This window comes from Anarrhichthys ocellatus, unplaced genomic scaffold (genome assembly GCF_004355925.1).
Source record: "Anarrhichthys ocellatus isolate YVR2014 unplaced genomic scaffold, GSC_Weel_1.0 scaffold20, whole genome shotgun sequence".
In the NCBI taxonomy this organism is placed as follows: Eukaryota; Metazoa; Chordata; class Actinopteri; order Perciformes; family Anarhichadidae; genus Anarrhichthys; species Anarrhichthys ocellatus.
The window spans coordinates 6,288,794-6,309,577 of NW_022280050.1; the positions used below are offsets into that span (position 1 = coordinate 6,288,794).

At 39.2% G+C, this 20,784-nt stretch overlaps 1 protein-coding gene across 2 annotated transcripts in view; it reads left to right on the plus strand.

Annotated features, from left to right (window-relative positions):
- Positions 1–19,930, plus strand: part of rapgef4a (Rap guanine nucleotide exchange factor 4a) — a 32,055-nt gene extending 12,125 nt beyond the window's left edge. The window contains exons 5-31 of one of the 2 annotated variants that reach the window (XM_031858371.1): positions 5,020–5,092; positions 7,265–7,326; positions 8,436–8,486; positions 8,600–8,706; positions 9,128–9,249; positions 9,358–9,541; positions 9,639–9,723; positions 10,185–10,245; positions 10,416–10,492; positions 10,610–10,756; positions 12,115–12,230; positions 13,294–13,379; positions 13,756–13,834; positions 13,951–14,101; positions 14,976–15,064; positions 15,241–15,271; positions 15,354–15,432; positions 15,904–16,050; positions 16,840–16,937; positions 17,308–17,433; positions 17,584–17,762; positions 17,866–17,956; positions 18,032–18,082; positions 18,263–18,350; positions 18,477–18,541; positions 18,620–18,674; positions 18,865–19,930. In XM_031858371.1, coding sequence (XP_031714231.1) covers positions 5,020–5,092; positions 7,265–7,326; positions 8,436–8,486; positions 8,600–8,706; positions 9,128–9,249; positions 9,358–9,541; positions 9,639–9,723; positions 10,185–10,245; positions 10,416–10,492; positions 10,610–10,756; positions 12,115–12,230; positions 13,294–13,379; positions 13,756–13,834; positions 13,951–14,101; positions 14,976–15,064; positions 15,241–15,271; positions 15,354–15,432; positions 15,904–16,050; positions 16,840–16,937; positions 17,308–17,433; positions 17,584–17,762; positions 17,866–17,956; positions 18,032–18,082; positions 18,263–18,350; positions 18,477–18,541; positions 18,620–18,674; positions 18,865–18,992 — 2,628 coding nt within the window. In that variant the 3' untranslated portion in view covers positions 18,993–19,930. The remainder of the gene's footprint in view (positions 1–5,019; positions 5,093–7,264; positions 7,327–8,435; positions 8,487–8,599; positions 8,707–9,127; positions 9,250–9,357; positions 9,542–9,638; positions 9,724–10,184; positions 10,246–10,415; positions 10,493–10,609; positions 10,757–12,114; positions 12,231–13,293; positions 13,380–13,755; positions 13,835–13,950; positions 14,102–14,975; positions 15,065–15,240; positions 15,272–15,353; positions 15,433–15,903; positions 16,051–16,839; positions 16,938–17,307; positions 17,434–17,583; positions 17,763–17,865; positions 17,957–18,031; positions 18,083–18,262; positions 18,351–18,476; positions 18,542–18,619; positions 18,675–18,864) is intronic. The other variant, XM_031858372.1, reaches the window with a different exon arrangement.
- The last annotated feature ends 854 nt before the right edge of the window (positions 19,931–20,784 follow it).

The following is a 20,784-nucleotide window of genomic DNA, read 5'->3' on the forward strand; positions in this document are numbered from 1 at the left end:
TGTTTGGCTGATAGGTGGGTTTACTGTAAACCACCAGAAAAAGATGCGAGTATACCCCATTCACCTGTATATTCCCTCCACTACAGCACTGACGGTACCCATGGCCCACTCAGTGTATCTTTCTAATTATTGTGCCACATACTAATGCTGCTTTCCATTTGAAATGCGTTGCAGTTTTTTCCAACTGATGGCTGCCCTAACGTCTATCATGTGGACACATTGCTACGGTGTTTGTATGCTCAAAATACCGGCGTAATGCAACGGGTATTGCTAACAATTGCTAACCTTGCTGGAGCAAAGTTTTCCGACATCTGAGTCTTTAAAAAAACATTTAAAAGTATAAGACTGAGTGCTTAAAAGGAGAGAAGTTAACTAAAACTCTAAAGGAGTAAAGTAAGAAACTTACCGTCATCAAGCTTCAAATTGTGGCCGTTAGATATTCGATATTAGAAGCCAGCAAGTCGATACACTGTCGGATTCTGGATCAATAATGGAAGAATTTGGCTAATTTCACTATGATGCAGTGACTTGTTATTGATTATAATTATTCTGAATTTGCCACTGCTCTGACTCACAGGTCTGGCTGGCACATTTGTCATGCTTGCCTTGCTATAATAATTTATCACATTTAACACAATTCTCTAGTTGTTGTGTATCTGATCGTTTCAAGATATTTTTTATGTCCAAATGTTTTTTGTTTTTTTTTGTCATATTCTTTGAGCGACGTGATATGCTAAAAAACTAAAAAGATGTATTGGTTCTCCAAATAAAATATGCTACCTCTACTACAATTAAGGAATATGTCGATGTTTGAGTTTACGAATCGTAATGGATTTTATGTCGGGTGGAAATTTGTCAAAAGGTATTTTTAAGCTGCGTTTGGGGATCAAAGACCTTCTATCGGAAGACAAGGATGTGACTTGTTTTGATCGTTGAAGTGTTTGTAACACCTGTCAGTTGCTCAGAGTAAATCAATGAAAGAGAGATAAAACAGATTGTGGTCAATTATGTTTCTTCTATAAACACAGATTGACGCTATAAGCTGTGTGTCTACACCATTGTGGTTGCTGTCTGGATGTCGTGACAGATTATTTTGACACCGTTGAACACGCCTAAAGGTTTATCCGTACTTTACACAGTGTGCAGCAGAAACATCTGTACTGCTAATACAAAGAGGACGTTCTTTTCAGAGCTGTCTGAGAGTCCCATTGGGGCTTGTTTGTGCCTTATGACTATCGACTGTCCATTTGTTGGGAAATGATGTATAAAGTGAAAGACTAGGAGGAAGAATAGCTGCACAAATCAAAGCCAGTGGTTGTTTTATTGTGACTTGACATGTCGTGAATATTTAAATTTGTGGTTTGAGGGAACATGACACATTTAGATCTATATAAACAAGGCTTATACATATTTAAGTCTTAGGGCCTTTTATCTATTCATTACAACAATTATATCACAATACTAGTATATCTACAGTTTAAATCTCTCTGCTTCATGCATAAAATGATTCCATCCATTAGTTCCTGCTTATCCGGGGCCGGGTCGCGGGGGCAGCAGGCTTAGGAGGGTATTCCAGATGCTCCTGAGCAGTGAGATACCCCGATAATTGGAGCACACTCTCCGGTAGCCACTCCACAGGCACTGTCCCGACCTCCTTGCGATACTGAAGAGACGTGTCAGCCAAGATCAGGCAGGCCGTTCCTCCCAATCAGCCCCCTCCAGGTTTCTACATCGTTACCCACATGAGCGTTGAAGTCCCTCAGCAGAACTATAGAGTCCCCAGTTGGCACCATTTCCAGAACGCCACCCAGAGACTCCAAGAAGGCTTGGTACTTCAAACTGCTGTTCGGTGCATAGGCACAAACAGCAGTCAGAGACTTCCCTAGCGAGTCGCATAGAGGGGACCCTCTCGTTCCTCTGGGAAAAGTCCAACACAGCGGCGGCCAGCCGGGAGGTCGTAAGTATTCCCACAACCACTCGTCACCTCTCACCCTGGGCAACTCCGGAAAAGAATAGAGTCCATCCCCTCTCTAGGAGTTTGGATCCAGAACCAGCGCTATGCTTGGAGGCGAGTCCAGCTATATCTAGTTGGTACCGCTCCGCCTCACACACCAGGTCCGGTTCCTTCCCCACCAGAGAGGTGACATTCCACATCCCTAGAGCTAGTCTGCGATGCCAGGGGTCGGCACGCCACAGGCACTGTCCCGACCTCCCAGGTCTGGCTTCAGAAGGGGGCCCAGGTTTCCCTTTTTTGATGCTCTACCAATCTTTTGGGATTAAAATGATGAAGGCTAATTTGGCAATAATCACACTGATTTATTCAAAGGAATAGTTAGACATTTTGTAGAAATAGACGTATCCACTTTCTTGCCAAGTATTAGATGAGAAGATCTCTACCACTCTCTTGACTTCATGGTAAATATGAAGCCACAGCCAGCAGCTTGTTAGCTTAGCATAAAGATTGAAAACAGGGGGAAACAACTAGCTTGGCTCTGTCCGAATATACGTATGTGTTAAACGAGACAAAGTTTAAAATGTTTAGCTTTAGTGTTTCTAGTATTTATGCTAAGCTAAGCTAAACATGGGAGTGTTATCATTCTCCTCATCGGACTCTTGGCAAGCAAGCAAATATTTTGTTGTCCCAAAATGTCAAACTATCAATTTAACTCTATTCAGTACCAAAACTGAGCTGTGTTGTAAATTTACGTGTGTGTGTGTGTGTGTGTGTGTGTGTGTGTGTGTGGTGGTGTTGACAAAATAGCCTCAAATGAAGGTGTGCGTCATCATAATAATTTGTTTTTATAGAAATGAAAACAACAGTTACGAAGAGTTTTTCACAGAGCACAAACAAAGACAAGAATAGACAGACAAGAGCAGGACTGCAATTAATAATTGTTCTGATTCATTTGTTAATCTGCTAATTCTTTTCTGAATTCATAGACTAAACATTTGGTCCATAAAAGTCTGGGGAAAAACTCCTTTCCAGTAAAGCCAGTAAAAATGACTTAAATTATGAATTGATCATCAAAATATTTGAATTGTCTAATGATTTCAGCTTAAATAGAATACACGTATATGCAGACAAAATGAAAAAAACAACAACTGAAAAGTCTGTGAGTCAATTTCAAGCTGGAGGATGTAAATTAATCAAATGCATGGTGTGTCATTAGAGTCAGAGACATCAATACTAACAGAATAGAAACTGAGTGCTTTTTACACACCTGACAATGGTCCTAAGCCTTTTCTGAAACAACACCCCCACCCTGCCTACTGGATTCAATCCCTCAGGGAACTTGGCTTTATTGGCTCAGAGGGGTTGAGTTCATTTGTTCATCTGGTGCTCAGTTTAAGTGCTCCTCCCTAATCCTAAATCCTTTAATTATCAACAAAGGTACACAGATAGACTTGTTGAGGTGACTCTTTGAATATGTAAATCTGTTGTTTGCATGTGTACAAAATCCCCTCTACAAAAGACGCATTTTAATAATCTGAGTGTTGCGTTAGACATTAATCTGTATCTTTTAGTGTATTAATGAGCACCAAGTCGGTCCTTATTTTGGAGTAGATGGTTTGAAGACTGAGGTCACTGAGCGATTCTAAACTGCTTCTGAGGGGGAACGCTGTGTGCCCCTGAAGGGTTGCTAAAGTGATTAACTGACTTCAGGGGGTAGAATTGAATTTAAAACATGACCTCTGAGAGTACATTACACATGCAGGAACAAACGGCTCTGTGGTTCTAGCTTTTGTTCAGTCTCCGCTGACCAGATGATAGCGAGGTAGAGAGAACTAAGTGGTCCTCAATCAGCTTTTGATCGACTCAGAACGTAGTTGCTTAATACGTTTTTGTGTGTCTTTTGCCGCAAATTAATGTTTAATCTTGATCAGTCTACTGATCAGATTGAAAATACAATTTTAAGAATCGGCACAGATTTATTAGAGTAGATACTAAATGTAGTGGGGATGCTTTTACGCGATCAAATGTTTCTTTTAGAGATGCAGGGTTGAGTACTTTCTGTTAGAGAAAAAGCACCCAAGGCAGAATAGAAAGCTCCATTAGATAATAATAATTAAACAAACTCTGTTTTGCAAAATCTCAATATTTCGGTATATTTTGTTAGCCAATGTATGGTTATTTTAAACCCAATTTTTTAAGTCTGCTAAGGGGCCATTAATATTAGTGTATAAGGCTATATATTGTTATGGCTCATTGGTTACTGTTGAATTGGCCTCTTTGTACACCAGTGTCAAGGAAAAAACCTTTACAAGAGTGCAAGGATGCAGTATGATGTTCATTACATAACATCTGTGATGCTGCAGGGCTCTGTGATGGTACAAGGCATGTACAGTTAGAATCCATGTCTAAGTGTCCTTAAGTGAGACGCTGAGCCCCAAGTTGCTCCGGGCGCTTTACAGCAATGGTTAGGGTGGATTACATGCCGAGGTTAGATTTAATGTAAATAAAGTTTAAGTTGCAGCTTGCACAACATTAATGAGTAAGTACTCTATGACTAATCAAGGTAATGAAAAGAGGACTGTTGCTATTATTTTGTCCAGCCCATTTATATCAACTCCAGGTACCCAAATATCAAGCAAGCAACTGAAAAAGTGAGATTTTCCCGACATGTCCCCTTTAAGATACATTTTGCTGCCAATTCTTTACTTTTACTGAAGTAAATCATCTGATTATGTCTTCACTGATGGTGATCCTGCGCCGTAGAGCTGTGTGTTAGCGGTTCGGTAAAAAAGTCAAGATCTCAGGTCAAAATCTCAATTTATTTTCCCGAAACACCAGCTGTGAATGTCAGCTGTTGAGTTACAGCATGTTACCGTACCTTTGTCCAGGGTACATTACCTTGGCCTCCCATGGTGATAAAGTGATGAGACATAAGGACAACGTTTTCTTTACCAAATACACAATGTGCTGCATTCATATTACCACTATTTCACACATTTCGGTTAAACAGATCATTTCTTGTCCACCATGACTGATTTGTTCTTGTATTTTCTTTATTTCCATAGAGATATCATCAGTGCATGGCTGGACTGCTCGCCCCACCATATGGTGTGATGGAAAGTGATTGTAGTGGTGACAGTAAGTATTACTGTTAGTGTTTACATTTCCGAGTGGTTTAGGCTCAGCAATCACACAATCTATATGTTTGTCACAATATAGTTCACTGTTGTATTAAAGTTCACACAGTGTGCAGGCTGTGGGAGATTTGAAAGCATTATATAAACTTTTAATTACATTTTATTGGGGTCTTTAAGACAACATTTGACTGTAAAATATTACAGTGCAGGCGCTTCCAACTGTTCAAATGTTGCAGTTGGTGCACACGGTTTAGTAGGATGTTCAGTGACAGCGGGGCATCATCAGAAACAGGCTGAGCAGTGCATTTGGTTTACTTTCTTATTAGTTACTCAAGATTTAAAGGTACAGAAAAAAACTAAATCGTAGTGATGAAATTATAAAGTGAATAAAATGTATTTCAAAGTTTGAATGCAGATTGTATCAAGATGAAGAAAACTGTTTACAGTAATACCGTCACTTTACTTTCTAATATTCCCAGAAGTACCGGTAACTCTTTGATTTTGTTTGTATAATGAGATTTCACAATCTTTAGGTTGTGTAATATAACATATATGATCTTATTTGGTACAATATGTAATAATATGTTTGTGTGCCTGACTCATTACTGTCTGACCCTCCTTCATCCTATTGCATTGTGATAAACGCTGATACATTTATCTATGCTTTTCTGTTGCACGTTAACTCAATATTTACTTCACTTTGCTCAAACAGACCACTTAACTTGCTTCAAAGTCATGTACCATAAAAATGATGAACAGCAGTGAGAAACCTTACTGGCAGCTTGTTCACTGTATGTTGTAATGTATTTTTTGAAAGGGTTTGTAAATGATGGATCATTTCAAAGAAAATGTTTTCCTGGTTTATGTTCCAATCAAAGAGGATTTGATTGAGTATTGCAGCCTCATGGGCTGCTTTTAAAAGTCCATGTGTCTGCTTTAGTATTCATCACTGTTTCGTGCTATGGAGCAGCACTGTAAGAGCAGGGCTCGGGGCATTTTTTGCAGAATACAGTACAATACTTACAGTATGTACTCTATACATGAATACACCAAGACAGAAATCCCACAAGCATCAAGCAGCTGGAGGCTGATGCACTTTCTTGTATACAGTACATCCACAGCAGCATAGTGGTTCTGTAACTGTAGTAGTGAATGAATTAAACACATAACTACAACTACGCTGTGCTTTCACAGCACTTTGGTGCTTTTAAAGTCAGCATTGTTTCGTTCAGTCATGCATTCAGTACCACTCTACTTGAGCACCCTTTAAAGCACACTTGTGTTGCCATTAATGTTCAATAAAACAAAACACTTCCCTTCCGACATACTCAAACTAAATCTGATCTTTTACCAACAAATTCGATTTTTAGATTTTTGTAATTTATATCTTCTAATGGATTCATATCTCACATGTGATGAATTAGTAGGACACTTGAATGGGTTGCCTGATATCACCTGGACCAGCACGGCAGCACCACAAATATAATGATGTACAGCTGTGTTAACAATAAACCGGCACAGGTTATGTTCAGACCCGCAGTATATAAATAGAAATGCAGTCCAAGAGTGTGTAAGAAGATGACCTTTAAAGCGGCTATAGTCGGTATATTTCCAATAGTATAGTCAAATATATATATAGTCAGTATATTTCCAAAACTCTCTGCAGAACGGTCACATTTCCTCATTGATTTGATTTTTTTTTTTTTACATAATTTGTACAGTCGCCACCAGAATAATAACGTCTAATAGCGTGTTTAGTTAAGGAAAAATGTAACTCGGAAAGCATTTTTTACTATAGATTTGTTAAGAAATGACAATTGTCTCCCAAAGGTAAGCGCACACGGAAGCCTAAATTATTTATAATGCCAGATAAATAATTGAAAAATAAATAAGTCATTGAATGGAGATAGAAATTAGATGAAATGTTCCACTGTTATGGGTTTATTTTCTATTTCATAATGGTGACAGAAATGTCATATTTGTTTGATTTGAAAGGTAAAAGAAAAAAAACTATTAAAAGTGGAATAAAATGAAATGGGATGATCTGGCATGACATTTAAATGTCAAGTTCATTATGATATGTTGCATCTATTTCATTGTTTTAAAGTCATACTAAATATGTTTATATATACATGTTGTTCTTATGAATGTTTTTTTTTTTTTTTGCCAACAGGAATGCCGGACAAAGAGAACATAAGCAACAACTCATTTGTTTCTGTCCCCAAACATAATAAGGTATTTTGCCTGCATGACACATATGAATTATTTATCTGATTTATTGCGACCACAAGTTATGAAAGAGAGAGAAACTGAGAGGGTGAGACAATGCTGGTTTGCTGGCCTTGTTCCTGTCTTGCAGAGTGTTACTGTACGTGAACAGTTTGGCACTTAAACCTAAAGACTATAACTCATTCTGTGCTTCTATTTCGCCTGACATAACGACATCCTTTACCAATACTTTCCTCTCCAAAAGAGGATGGAAAACAGTGTGGAATGTGAAGTTTGTTTAAAGTTGGTCTAAATATAAACAAGATGACTGGAGTTTTTGTCTCCATCCATGACAGTTCCTGTCCCACCTTTCTCCTGTTGTCGTTTCCTGCGTTGGTAATGTGGCACTGCAGCAGATTTATGATGCCCTGTGCTTTACTCCTACAAAGAGTTTAGTCACGACATGGCCACAGAGTTGTACTGTTATGTAAAAAAAGAAGAAGCTTGTATTCCTTTTTTGTAACAAACAAACTGCTCTGATTTACTTTAACATATATGAATAATGCTTATGATATAATGCCCAGCTTCTTTTTGTACCGAGTGGAGAAATTCTTGTAAATAAATAATGAACTTAAAAGCCTTCACATAAATGCACGAGTTGCGCTGTTCTCTGAAGCATGCAGAATGCACTTTAAATGTCAAAGCCCCGCAGCCCACCCCATGGCCCCAGTGGGGGGAAAAACACATTTCCATACAGTAATTGACATTATCTGTGTCACATTTAAGCAATTGAATGCAGCAGTCAAGATTCTGATAACAGACTATTATTTTAACTGAGATGCAATATAGAAAGACATAAGTTCAATTAAAGTTGACAGCTAATGTCAACTGTGAGTCATACAGTATAGCAGTGAAGAAGATAATCTGTGGCCCGACGTGAGAGGAAAACACTTGACTTGTCAGACATGTTGTTGCTTCCCTGATGTATTTTATTGCCAATTACTGAATTGGTGTTTCTTACAACAACAAACCTTTAATTTCACCCAATTTCTGTGATGTTGAGCCTCCGTTTTATTGTCATGCATGATGTTTTATTTAAATTCCTCTTATATTTTGTTTATTTTTTTCTCTCGCAGAAGTCATTCATTGAAAGTCCAGCCAAATCCCACCTTAAATGCATTTCCCAGGTAGTAAACACAATCATCCCTCTGTATGTAGCGCCCTGTCATTACCTGTTTATGTGGCAGGTACTCAGTAGAACTCTACTGTGCTTCGATTTAACTTGAGTTTGATTGTGCAGGTCCCTTCTGAGAAGATACTGTGGGCGGGGAAGATTCTCCGTAACGCCATCCTCTCCAGGGCACCTCACATGATCAGAGACAGGAAGTACCATTTGAAGACGTACAGGTTAGATGGCATCTTAAATCTTTGATATTTGTGAAAGATTGCATCATTCTATTTGATTCAAAATACTATATTTGTTCCTCAAGGGGCAACCTGAGTCTGGAAAAAACACATGAGCTCCTCCGGTCAGGAGCAGAGCTTGGTCTCGCCGCTACAGTAAAATGAACTCTGGTGCTCGGAAACACTATAGCTTTTGACCACAGGGACCGCCAAAATCAACACAAAATTAAAGTTTCTCACAGTAGCTTTAACTTCCTGGCTGAACATAGAGGCTCCTTTTTGGCAACGCCCTGTTAGCAGTTTAGTAAAACAACAGAAACAGAAAAAACAAATGAGAACAGGCAGGTTCAAATAATATAAACCGACAAAACATATACTGCTTAGCTTTGTATAAGATCTCATACAGACCTTTCCTGTCTTATAGGCAGTGTTGCGTGGGGACAGAGTTGGTTGACTGGCAAATGCAGCAGAGCTCATGCATCCACTCTCGTATTCAGGCTGTGGGCATGTGGCAGGTGCTGCTGGAAGAAGGTGTTCTCAACCATGGTGAGACTCTGTGTGATGTCTGTGTCTGCAGCACATGTACGTGCAAAGCAGTGATTTTTTTTTTTTTTAAATAATTCGAGCCCTGCTGTCTGTGTTGTTGTGACACAGTGGACCAGGAGCTCAGCTTCCAGGACAAGTACATTTTCTACCGCTTCCTGGATGACGAGCAAGAGGATGCTCCTTTACCGAGCGAGGAGGAGAGGAAGGAGAGCCAAGAGGAGCTGCAGGACACCCTGCTCCTCCTCTTGCAGATTGGACCTGATGCCCACATGAGGATGATTCTGAGGAAACAGTACGACCATAAAACAATACTCTCTTAGAGCAATTTTAAATCAATTGAACTGGTGTGTTGGTGTCATGATTTTCTTTACATGTTACCTGTTTTGCAGTCCGTCTGAAAGAACAGCAGATGATTTGGAGATCATTTATGAAGAGCTGCTCCATATAAAGGCCTTATCTCACCTGTCCACCACTGTGAGTTCTCCGTCTTATGTGGCCGTATGAATCCTGTTGTCACTATGCAGACATTAAGATTGTTTCTGTCTCTTGTGGCAGTAAACAACTTGTCACATTCAGGAGCAGAGTGAAGGGCAAGCATGCAAACTGCACACCCTCCTGTACTTGTGTAGTCATCTCGGTACTAATCATCACATATTTTGATTGATGTTCTGCAAGTAAAATCATTCATTTGCATTCATTTGGTTTCACTCAAAGTTGGGTGAGAACTACTGGAAACTGCCTGCCTTTTTTTGAATGGATTTGAGCTCACATTCAATTTTAGGAAAATCAGTTTTACACTGGAGGGGTATTAACTGGCAGGAGGATAACACTTTGCATGGTTGTACTCTTTCTGGTTGCTCCCAGTTGCACTAGTAAGTAAACTTGATTTCTCTTTATATTGATCCTCCTGAGCTATGAATCTGTCTACTCTGCAGGTAAAGAGAGAACTGGCAGGAGTGCTGATCTTTGAGTCTCATGCCAAGGCAGGAACAGTGCGTAAGTAATGCGGTGAAATAAGTAATGTGACGGTAATGATCTTTCCCAAAAACCTGATACCAAACAATTTTAATTTATTAATGAATTACAGAGGAAGAATGAATCCAACAAATCCCAGATTGGGGAATACCAGACTACCAAAACTTTTCTTTGTTTCTTTTCTCTCTCAGTGTTCAATCAGGGCGAGGAGGGCACATCATGGTACATTATTTTGAAGGGCTCAGTCAACGTTGTTATCTATGGAAAAGTAGGTATTTCTCCAGATGAGATCACACTATTTCTAAAATCTATGAAATGATTATGTTACTCTGACCAGGGCATTAACTCATCGGTAAGTAACTGATCAGTACGCTGTGTGTCGCAGGGTGTTGTTTGCACTCTACATGAGGGAGATGACTTTGGAAAGCTCGCTCTTGTCAATGACGCCCCCCGCGCTGCCTCCATTGTCCTGCGAGAGGACAACTGTCACTTCCTGACAGTGGACAAGGAGGACTTCAACAGGATTTTGAGCGTGAGTTTCTTTTGGTGCTTTTACAGTAGTATTTAAAATAGTTATATTGCCCTCTGTTGGCAAAACCTCAGCATTGCAGCCATAAAAGTTATTTAATGCATCCTTTGAGATACTCCAGTCCTCTGCACTCATTAGCTTAGTCCTCTGAATATGAATTATGTTGGTAATGACTTGTGTTACTTCAAGCTAGAGATAAAAAGCAGCTTTGGGGTTAATTAGCTGTGGACGCAAACTTGTGTGGAAAACTTCCATCCAGGAGTTCAGAAGCCGTCATGAATTTACTGTTCTGGCTGAAATACAGCAGCAGAGATTTGACAGTATGAAGCTGGATGTGAATGAATGTGATGCTCCAGCAGGTCTGTAATCTAAAGAAAGTAGAAATCTAGAGACAATGAACTTTATAAAGATATATCCATTTAAATGGCTTGAATATGTAACAACTCTCTGCTAACCATTGAGCAAAAACACGTTAACATACAGTTTCCCCATCATCGTATTCCTGTTCTGTGTTGGCTTTTCGTTAAAGCTAATATGATGTTTACACTGACTGAAATATTTAAAACCAAGACTCCTTATTGTTATGGTTGCATCGTTCCACCAAATAGAAATATTCCAGGTGTCTTGTTGATTATTTTATCCACCTTTCTCCAAAATTCAGGCTGACAAATTTGTTATCTTTGGAAATTAATTTGTAAAGACTGACCCCCGGCAGGCCGCTCCTTGTTCAGGGGGTTAACCAACCTTCTACCCCATCAGGGGTAAAACACTTTTTTTTACAATAACACTGGGAAGTAATACAATGTCTTGGTTTAAAAAAAAAAAAAAATCCAGTTAGATTCTATTTTAAATATATTCACATTTCTTATGAACTAACAATCACCACACTAGACTTTAGACTCACAAAATATTATTTAGCATTATTGCATTGTCATGAACCCTATTTAAGCCTTCAGCCTGCTGCTGTTAGCGTGGTTGTGTGCTGACTGTATGCCGGACGAGCCAACTAATCCACTGCTCGGTGACCAAAGCCAAATGTCATGCCACCTTCTCCGCAGCAGGGAAAATGACAGCTGGCTCTGATGCAGAGAGCAGAGAGGAGTCAAACCTCTCTGTAATTTTGAGATCATGGTGTCAACATTGTGTTCAGTTTATAACGTGTTAGTGTTGGAAGGGACACCTCCTCACATTCACTGAAACAGAAATAAGCTCAGATAGAATTACATACACACAACCTTCCAGTGTGTCGTTAACGTTATTATAGCTGTTTAACTGTTAGATCGAACAGCTTCTTGCTCACTCTGTATATTAAAATGCATAACTTATGTATATGCACTGTGTGTGTGTGTATCTGTGTGAAGGATGTGGAGGCCAACACGGTGCGTTTGAAGGAGCACGGTCAGGATGTTCTGGTGTTGGAGAAGAGTCTTAGCAGCAGTCGAACCTCCAGCCACGGAGCCTCCTCCTCCCATTACAAGTAAATGTACCCACAATCCACTGCACTGGTTTCACACAGGAAAGGGTTAGTGTGTGTGTGTGTGTGTGTGTGTGTGTGTGTGTGTGTGGGGTACTTATTTCAACATTATGAGGTGGCATAGTGTGATATTTATTCACATTTATTCAATGTTGATATATTTCTTATAAATGCTAAACAGGGGAACTTAACATTTTGCCATTTTCACAAACACCTGCCAGAGAATTAGAAATTAGTATTTGCATGGATCATAATGTTTAATAGGGGGACTTATTCTCTTTGGTAGCACCATTGGCGATAAGCGGTTATTGCAGGTGCGTTAGCAAGTTGAAGAGCGGGTCTGTTGCGTTGGCTCCACAGATAATACTTCCTCCTGTTGTTTCATTGTTTGTTTTGGTCTTTCAAGAGATTTGTTGGCAATATGAAAAATATAAAATATCACCAGCTTTATCCTTAAAAACATTGAAAGTGCTTTGTGAATACTGACTCTATCAGTCAGTGTGACAGCAGATGAAAAGGCTTACTGACCATGTCTGGCAGGCACAGAGCAATCCTGTGCACTGCAGCCAACAAGTGTTATCTTAATAGAAGCATCTGTCACTGCACCACGGCGGCTGTAATATAGAGAGACACATTAATGGTAATGATGGCCCTCTGCTCCTTGGGGGGGGAAAAGAAGGCCTGGCAAGTCACAATTACTTGTTTGGGGTCGCCCTCTAATCAACTCGGCTCCTCACACATGAGAGTGTCAAGACTATGAGGAAGACACAACAAGTCTTGTGATAATGAAAACAACTGGGGCTGGACTGTGTTGATTCTCCTTCACTGACGAGATGCCCCTACATTTCTATTTTGGCTTCTCTCACAGCTCTTAGCCCAGACTCCCCTTAATCTTCAACTGGGCCAAGAACCCTGTGATTGTAAATAGGATTGTTATCAAATGAAGCAATCGCAGACCCACGTTCAAGTAAGACAAATCAGTCGAGGGCCATGGAGGTGTCGCAGATCATTTAGAGCCAGTGTGTCTTGATTCGTGAAGGGTGTGTCTTATCCTGTGTTGCTCCAGATACAAGGTAATGTCGGGGACTCCGGAGAAGATTTTGGAGCACCTCCTCGAAATGACGCGATTGGATTCTCAATTCACAGAGTCAGGTACTGCTCGGCATGCAACTTTCAGCATGTCAGATTACAGCCATCGAATACAATCTATCCCTATGATGATCATTTTTGCTATGAAGGGTTTTCCTCTATGCTGTATGTTTATTCTCTCTGGCTCAGAGTTTCTCTCCTCTATCCTCTGCCTGCTGCTCTGCACTGACCTGTTTGTTCTCATCTATAATTAGCCACTCGTCACAGAGTTGATCTAATTACTCTCGCTAGTGTGGATACATATGGTCTTTATTTGCCTGCAGAGGTGACAGAGACAGCGCCATGCAGGATCAAAGGGCCTCCAGAGGTGGCTCTGGAGGCCCTTTGATCTGCTGTAACACAGGTGTCTGACGTAACCTTCTCTTTCTTTTTGACACAGACTCGGCCTTAGATGACTTTGTGCTCACGCACTGTGTCTTCATCCCAAACAGTCAACTTTGTCCGGTGTTGATGGCCCAATATCCTTTCAGCATTATGCTACCTAATGTTGTTTAATGTGAAACTAATCTTAAAAAAAAAAAAAACCCTTTCTCCTCTGCTTTACTTACTGTTTTGATCTTTAACTGCTGTGCACCTACCATGCCCAGGCTTTGCAGGGCTCTGAACAGGAAAAGCTGGACTACACGATTAACAACAAGCGCAGGGTGATCTGCCTGGTGATGCAGTGGGCTACTGTACATGGAGATCACCTGCAGGAGGACGACGACTCTGGGGCCTTCCTAGAGGTCAGCATATAGATACAAGTAACGTTATAACCACTGTTATAACTACTGCTATAGGTGCAGCATGATAATAATAATAATAATGTGATTTAATAATCAATGTAAAGTCAGTGTTTCTGTTTGATTTCTAATTTTTATATGAGTCTTTCAGTGACGGTGTATGTTGCTGGAAACCAACATTTAACAATTTAAGTCAGAAGAGATGTGAAATATTAAAAAACCCTCAAGATTTACTTTTTGAAAAATTAATAAATAATTGTATGTTTGTAAATCTTTTAAAGACAAAACAACTGTGCAAAAGCAGTCATGAAAGTAGTATGGTGGTGGAGGTCAACTATGGAATAATATCCAAAAAGTTTTACATTCCTTGAATGTAATAAAAGCAGAGAGGCAAAGAACCACCTGATGCAAAGAGGTTTGTGTGAAATCAACTTGTCCAGATTCACACAAATATAATTAAACTTTTAATCAACTAAGTGTCATTTTTTTAGATATTGGTTGCAAAAAATAACATTGCCTCCAAAATGTAAAGCTAAGTCTCACTGTTTTTACCTTGAGTGTACTACTGGCACCTTTATTTACAACAGCAAGCAAATACCTGCATCAGAGTTGTCCAGTCATAAGTGAACACCTGCCAACCAATCAGGGTAGAGACTTCTCCCTTGTTGACCAGGGTATGAAACAGATTTGTGAGCCTTAATAAATGTTTACAACATAGTTTATACTTGCCCTGAGCAATAAGGCCAGGGGATGGATATTGCCTGCATTTACATGTCTGTTCTTTGATTTGTGTCTATGATAAAACTCCAGATGTTACTCAGAATAAATAGGTTTTTGTTTACTAAAGGCTTCTTTTTATTCTTGTTGTCTTTTGCAGGAGTTTCTCATGGCGGTAGCTAATGATGCCAAAGCAGTTCCAGCCCTCAGGGATCAACTCGCAGAACTAGAGAGAAGTTTAAAGCGAAAGTAAGTGAATGGATGAATCTTAATCCTAAAGCTGGCCGTGTGTATTTATCATTCTGTGCCCACCATGATCCTACTGTATGTTCACGTAATTAAAAAAGCAATTGGCAGGTCTTATTGGTAGATGAACAAATATGCAAAACGTTAACCTAAAAGTTGCTTATTGTTTCATGTTTTAGCACTGAAGATGCCAGAGTCTCACAGAAAAAGGTAACACACTGACTCTGTCCTTTTCAAATTAAAGTTCATGTGCAAAAACTGTCTTGATAAATGAACCTGTTAAACTTCACAGCACAAAGTCCTGCTGCGGCAGTTCAGTATGGGAGATGAGAAGCTTCAGAAACGTCAGCCCATCAAGAGTAATGATGAAAGTGAGTAAAGGATGTGTCTCCACATGTATGATGCAACATTTGTCCCAGACTAAAGAGGATCATTTCAGTACATTGTTGGCTACACACTTCTGTCAGCAGAATGTATTTACTTGTTAATGAGGATCTTATGTTTGAGTAAGAGGAAATGAGTCATTGGTGTTCTTTGCCTCTTTCGCCTGCACAATCACACACACATGGACATTTAATGTTTGCATATTAATCAATTTCAGTTTTCGTTGAATATCGCTGGAAATTCGGAAGCTTTAACACATTGAATCCTAACGTTTTTAGCTCATGACCTCTTAAAATATAGCAACCTGTAATTGTGTAAAGATATGGTTGTGAATCATCTCACGCAGATGTGGATCTATTGCTCTAATCTAACTGCTTCCATATTTCCACCACTGCTTCACCGCTCTTTCCTTTCCTTCTTGCTGATAGTCGCATATTTGCTCTGATTCATGCCTCCAGTTCTGCTCAAAGTCTACTGCTGTGACCACACCTACACAACGATTCGTGTCCCTGTGGCCGCCTCAGTCAGGGAGGTCATCGGTGCCGTGGCCGACAAGCTGGGGTTAGCGGAGGACCTGCTCCTGGTCAACCTCAGTTCGGCAGGAGGTGAGAGCGGCGGCAGCTACATGTTAATCAAACGGTCGAAGGTGGAACAAGGGAGAGCCCATGCAGGGGGATGTACTAATGAATCCCCAGCTGATTTTGCAGACTGTGATAGCTGCTACAGTCGGTGCTAAAGAATGGCATTTAAACCAGCTTGAGAAAAACTTGAGCCCAGTTTTTCTCACGGCATTCGACATGAGGCTGTTGGTGCTCGTGGCTGCTCCTTGGTGTTGTGATATTACAGAAAACTCTAATGCAGCTCTTGTTCACACTTAACCTTGCTCTCTCCTTATTGAAGGCAAGTAAACAGATACAGAGCGGTAGCTGCTCTCTTGCTTGGAGCTCATTATCATACAGCTCATATATTTTATCTCTAACCAATGAACTTAAGCTTTGCAAGAAAATAATCAATCAAGGTTCTTGCTTCTTTGTGTTGGTGTGCTAACATTCAGTGATTAGCACTCAACACAAAGCTGAAGCTGATGGTTTGTCATAGATTTGCGAATTTTTTAACAAATGGACACTAAAAAGTAGATCATTTTGATTATGATGGTGCTATAACGTTAAGGGAACACTAAAGTTACATAAATATATCTGTACCCTATGGTCTGTAGCCTACTGAATTTCATGGTAATCCATCAAATAGTACTGTAGAATTCATCCTCTGAGAACCATGAATGGTTGTACAATATTCGTTTATTCTTCAAATATTCCATTTAATTTCCATAAAATAACAATCACAAATTTAAATCTTTTTTTTAACCTTTTTGTGTTATGTTGTTGTTTCTACAGATAAAGTCATCTTCAAGCCCAATGATGTTTCAGTGTTCTCCACTCTCAGCATAAATGGACGTCTGTTTGCCTGCCGGAGGGATCAGTTGGATTCTTTGGTGGGTTAATCTCTAATTACACAGCACATTCTCATCATACTTACAACTAAACATATGTGAAATCTGTTGCTCTAAACACATTTTTCTCATTTTATTTTACATACTTTTAGAATCCAGCTATCTTTTAAGCAACCTACTAAATGTGCAGATTTATTGTTATATATCAATGTTTTTATTTTATTATATCTTACAAACAATAATCCTTTCTCTTTTTTAACATTTGAATGTATTTTGGCTAATATTTTGTATATTATGAGGACCTATGCCTCAGTTGATCTTGGCTGCATTTGTTTTTTTAATTGCAAAACAAATATTCCTGATACAGTACATAATTATCAAATATAAAAGACAGTTTTTTCTTGATTTCTAGACCCCTTTACCAGAGCAGGAAGGTTCCTCTGCGGGGCGGCTGGCCAGCTTTGAGCTAATGAGCTCCAAAGATGTGGCGTACCACATAACTTCCTATGACTGGGAGCTTTTTCACTGTGTACATGAGGTACGACTGTGATATGAGACCAGCAGAACTGATTCACTGCTAGTACACCTGCATTCATGTTATAGCATAAATTAAAGTTCATTTGTTTTCATTCTTTGAGTCGATGCACTGTTTTTCTCACAAGAACTGTTTTTCTTTGGTGCCCGACAGCTTGAACTCGTCTACCACACAATTGGGAGGCAGAAGGTCAAGAAAACCACCGTGAACCTGGACCTGTTCCTGAGGAGGTTTAATGAAATTCAGTTCTGGGTGATCACAGAGATGTGTCTGTGTTCTCAGTTCAGCAAGAGGGTGCAGCTTCTCAAGAAGTTCATCAAGATTGCTGCTCAGTAAGTGGACTGTGTTTCACTGTCTATTCTGCTTTTCTTTGACTCAGCTTAGTTTTGTTTATTCACTACTCTAATGTATACCTTTCCATGTTTTATGTCAAAGCTGCAAGGAGTACAAGAACCTGAACGCCTTCTTTGCTATCATTATGGGACTAAGTAACCCAGCAGTGTGCAGATTGAGTCAGACCTGGGAGGTGGGTACTTTGTCTGTTTCAAAATGATTCTTAGCCTACCTGCCAGTTAACTTTTCGTGCAATCTGTTTTCACAGAAACTTCCCAGCAAATTCAAGAGGTTTTACGGGGAATTTGAAAACCTGATGGTAAGTCCAAACGACTGATTTTGTACTTCAAAGCGTCTCCATCTTTGAGTTGTCTGTCCAGCCTTTCTTGCACCATCAGCTGGTCAAGTGTGGGTTCTGCAGCATCATCTTCGGGCAAGTGTGATGGATCTGTTTAACACGGCGACGTCAGATCTTAGAACGGTGTGATTGTTTCCACAGGACCCGTCCAGGAACCACCGTGCGTACCGACTGACAGTTGCCAAGCTGGAACCTCCCATCATCCCCTTCATGCCGCTGCTTATCAAAGGTCAGAGTTGTTGATTTGATGACCATTCATTTTCAATGTAACATCATTTTGACCTGTACGACACAGTTATGTTGTTGAATCTTTTCTTTAACAGCTTTAACCATCTAAACGATTGATCTTTTACAGACATGACGTTCACTCATGAGGGCAACAAGACGTTTATCGACTATCTGGTCAATTTTGAGAAAATGGTTGGTGTAAATCTTTTTTCTTCAGCTATTCAGTTAATTGCTGATATCTGTTGCTGATTATCGCTCTTTGACTTTCAGCGAATGATTGCTAACACGTTGAAAATAGTGAGATACTGTCGGAGCAAACCATTCAGTGAGTGTGCACCCCAAAGTTTTATTTCATAGTGATAGAAATTGGGATGAAATATCAAATGGCTTGATTACAAATAAAGTATTTAAATTATACTCCAGTTCCCTATTCATTTTTCAGGGAATGACATTGATTAATTAATTCATTACATAATTAATTTAACCGTTTGTACTCCTCTTTCCAATTTATTCAGGCCCAGATTCACCTCTGGCCAGCAAGAACCACCCAGAAGTTCGGACTTACGTACGTCAGCTCAAGGTGATCGACAATCAAAGGACGCTAACTCAGCTCTCTCACGGACTCGAGCCCCGCAGGTCTTGAATCCACTCGGGACAGAAATGTTACACTCTGATGCTGCTTCACTAAATGACATGCGCTTGCATGTGGATGCATTTACTCCAACACAGGCAATCACATGAGGTTTCAGATAAAGGGATATTGTTTCAGATGCCTGACTTGTTAAGCCTTTTATTACAGTAATTTGTGATACTTTAACAGCAGTAATTGTTGGTGGGTGAAGAACCTCTCATATCCCAGTGCTGCAAGTCAAACAAGAGCGACAATTGAGGGAATTAACATGCTTTTGAGGGAATCTCATTCATCAGATCAGTGACGTAAACACTGTGTGACGCTGATGCTTTAAAAATGCAAAGTCTTGATATTCCTGATATTCAGTTGTTTCGTATCTTTTGTATCAAACAATATTTATACATATTTAAGTTTGAGAATCTGATGTGTTGTAAACTGTATGCAAATATTTATATTGACATCAGCATGCAAAGAGTTATTGTGATTGTTTGCCTTTTTATTCATGCGAGCACATTTCTCTTTGGAGATGCAGTAAATGTCTGAAAACCTTTTGTGTGCTGAAAGTATTAAATATTTTAGATGTATTTGTGCGCTGTATTGCCATTTCATTAATACATTGTTAAAAAATCATGGCATGTTGAAATAACTTCTGTAGTTTTCAATTTCATTTTCCATTTAATAAAATAGGTTATGTGTTGTCAATCAGTGTAGTGGAGCATGAAGTTACTAGTTGCTTAACGTCTTAGACTGATTCGTTTAGTTATAGGACAGTTTCGTTCAGATATCGTCATCTGAGAGGATTGAGGAGAAGAGGAGCACAGTATTTGGGGCAATAGAAGGTGAGAAACCTCCAATCAGAAGTCAGTATCATGATCTTCTGGAATCGGCTCTGAAGGAACTGAATAATAATAATTAAACTCTAAATGATGTTGAATCTAAAGTTTTGTCAACTACACTTACAAACATGGGGGGGGGGGGGGGGTGTATTTGAAACACATTTTAATATAATGCAGTCTTGTACAACATCACAACTAACTATGACACAACAACAATCATATGATTTAATTAAAACCTGAGAAGCATTATAATCTGGCAGATCTGTTGGATTGCATTAAATTGCAGTGGTGGAAGAAGTACTCTGAGCTGTTCCTTAAGACACCGCTGAATGAAAATACTCTGTTAGTAGAAAAAGTCCTGCATTCAAAATCTTAAGTCAAAGTATTAGCGTACTTGTACTTATACCAAAAAGTAAAAGTACTCATCAAACAGGATGGCCCATTTCAGAATAATTCATATTATATAATGATTGATGCATTAATGTATAAATCACCTTAAATGTTTCAACTGCAACTACTAGCTTAATTAATTATTGATAATAATACATAATGTATTAGTTGATTTATATTTTGTATTAATAACCTGAATCTGCAAAGTAACTTGTAACTTATATTGTCAAATAAATGAAGTAAAAAGTGAAAAGTATTGGCTTCTAAAATGCAGTTGAGGTGAAATATAAAATAGTACAGAATGGAAATACTTAAGTAAAGTGAAAGTAGCTCAAATTTGTACTCGAGTACAGTACTTGAGTTAATATACTTTATTATATTTCAGAGATAGATACAGAGTATAGTAACATAATATTTACTGGCAAATCTAGGAACCGTAAGAGCTCATTGAACAATGCATAACAATACAATGTTTAAACCACAGTGAGAGGAATATTACAGCAGAATAAAATTGACACAGGGACATTTGACAGAAGAATGAAACCTATAGAGCAGTTCCAGTATTATTGGAACATTTT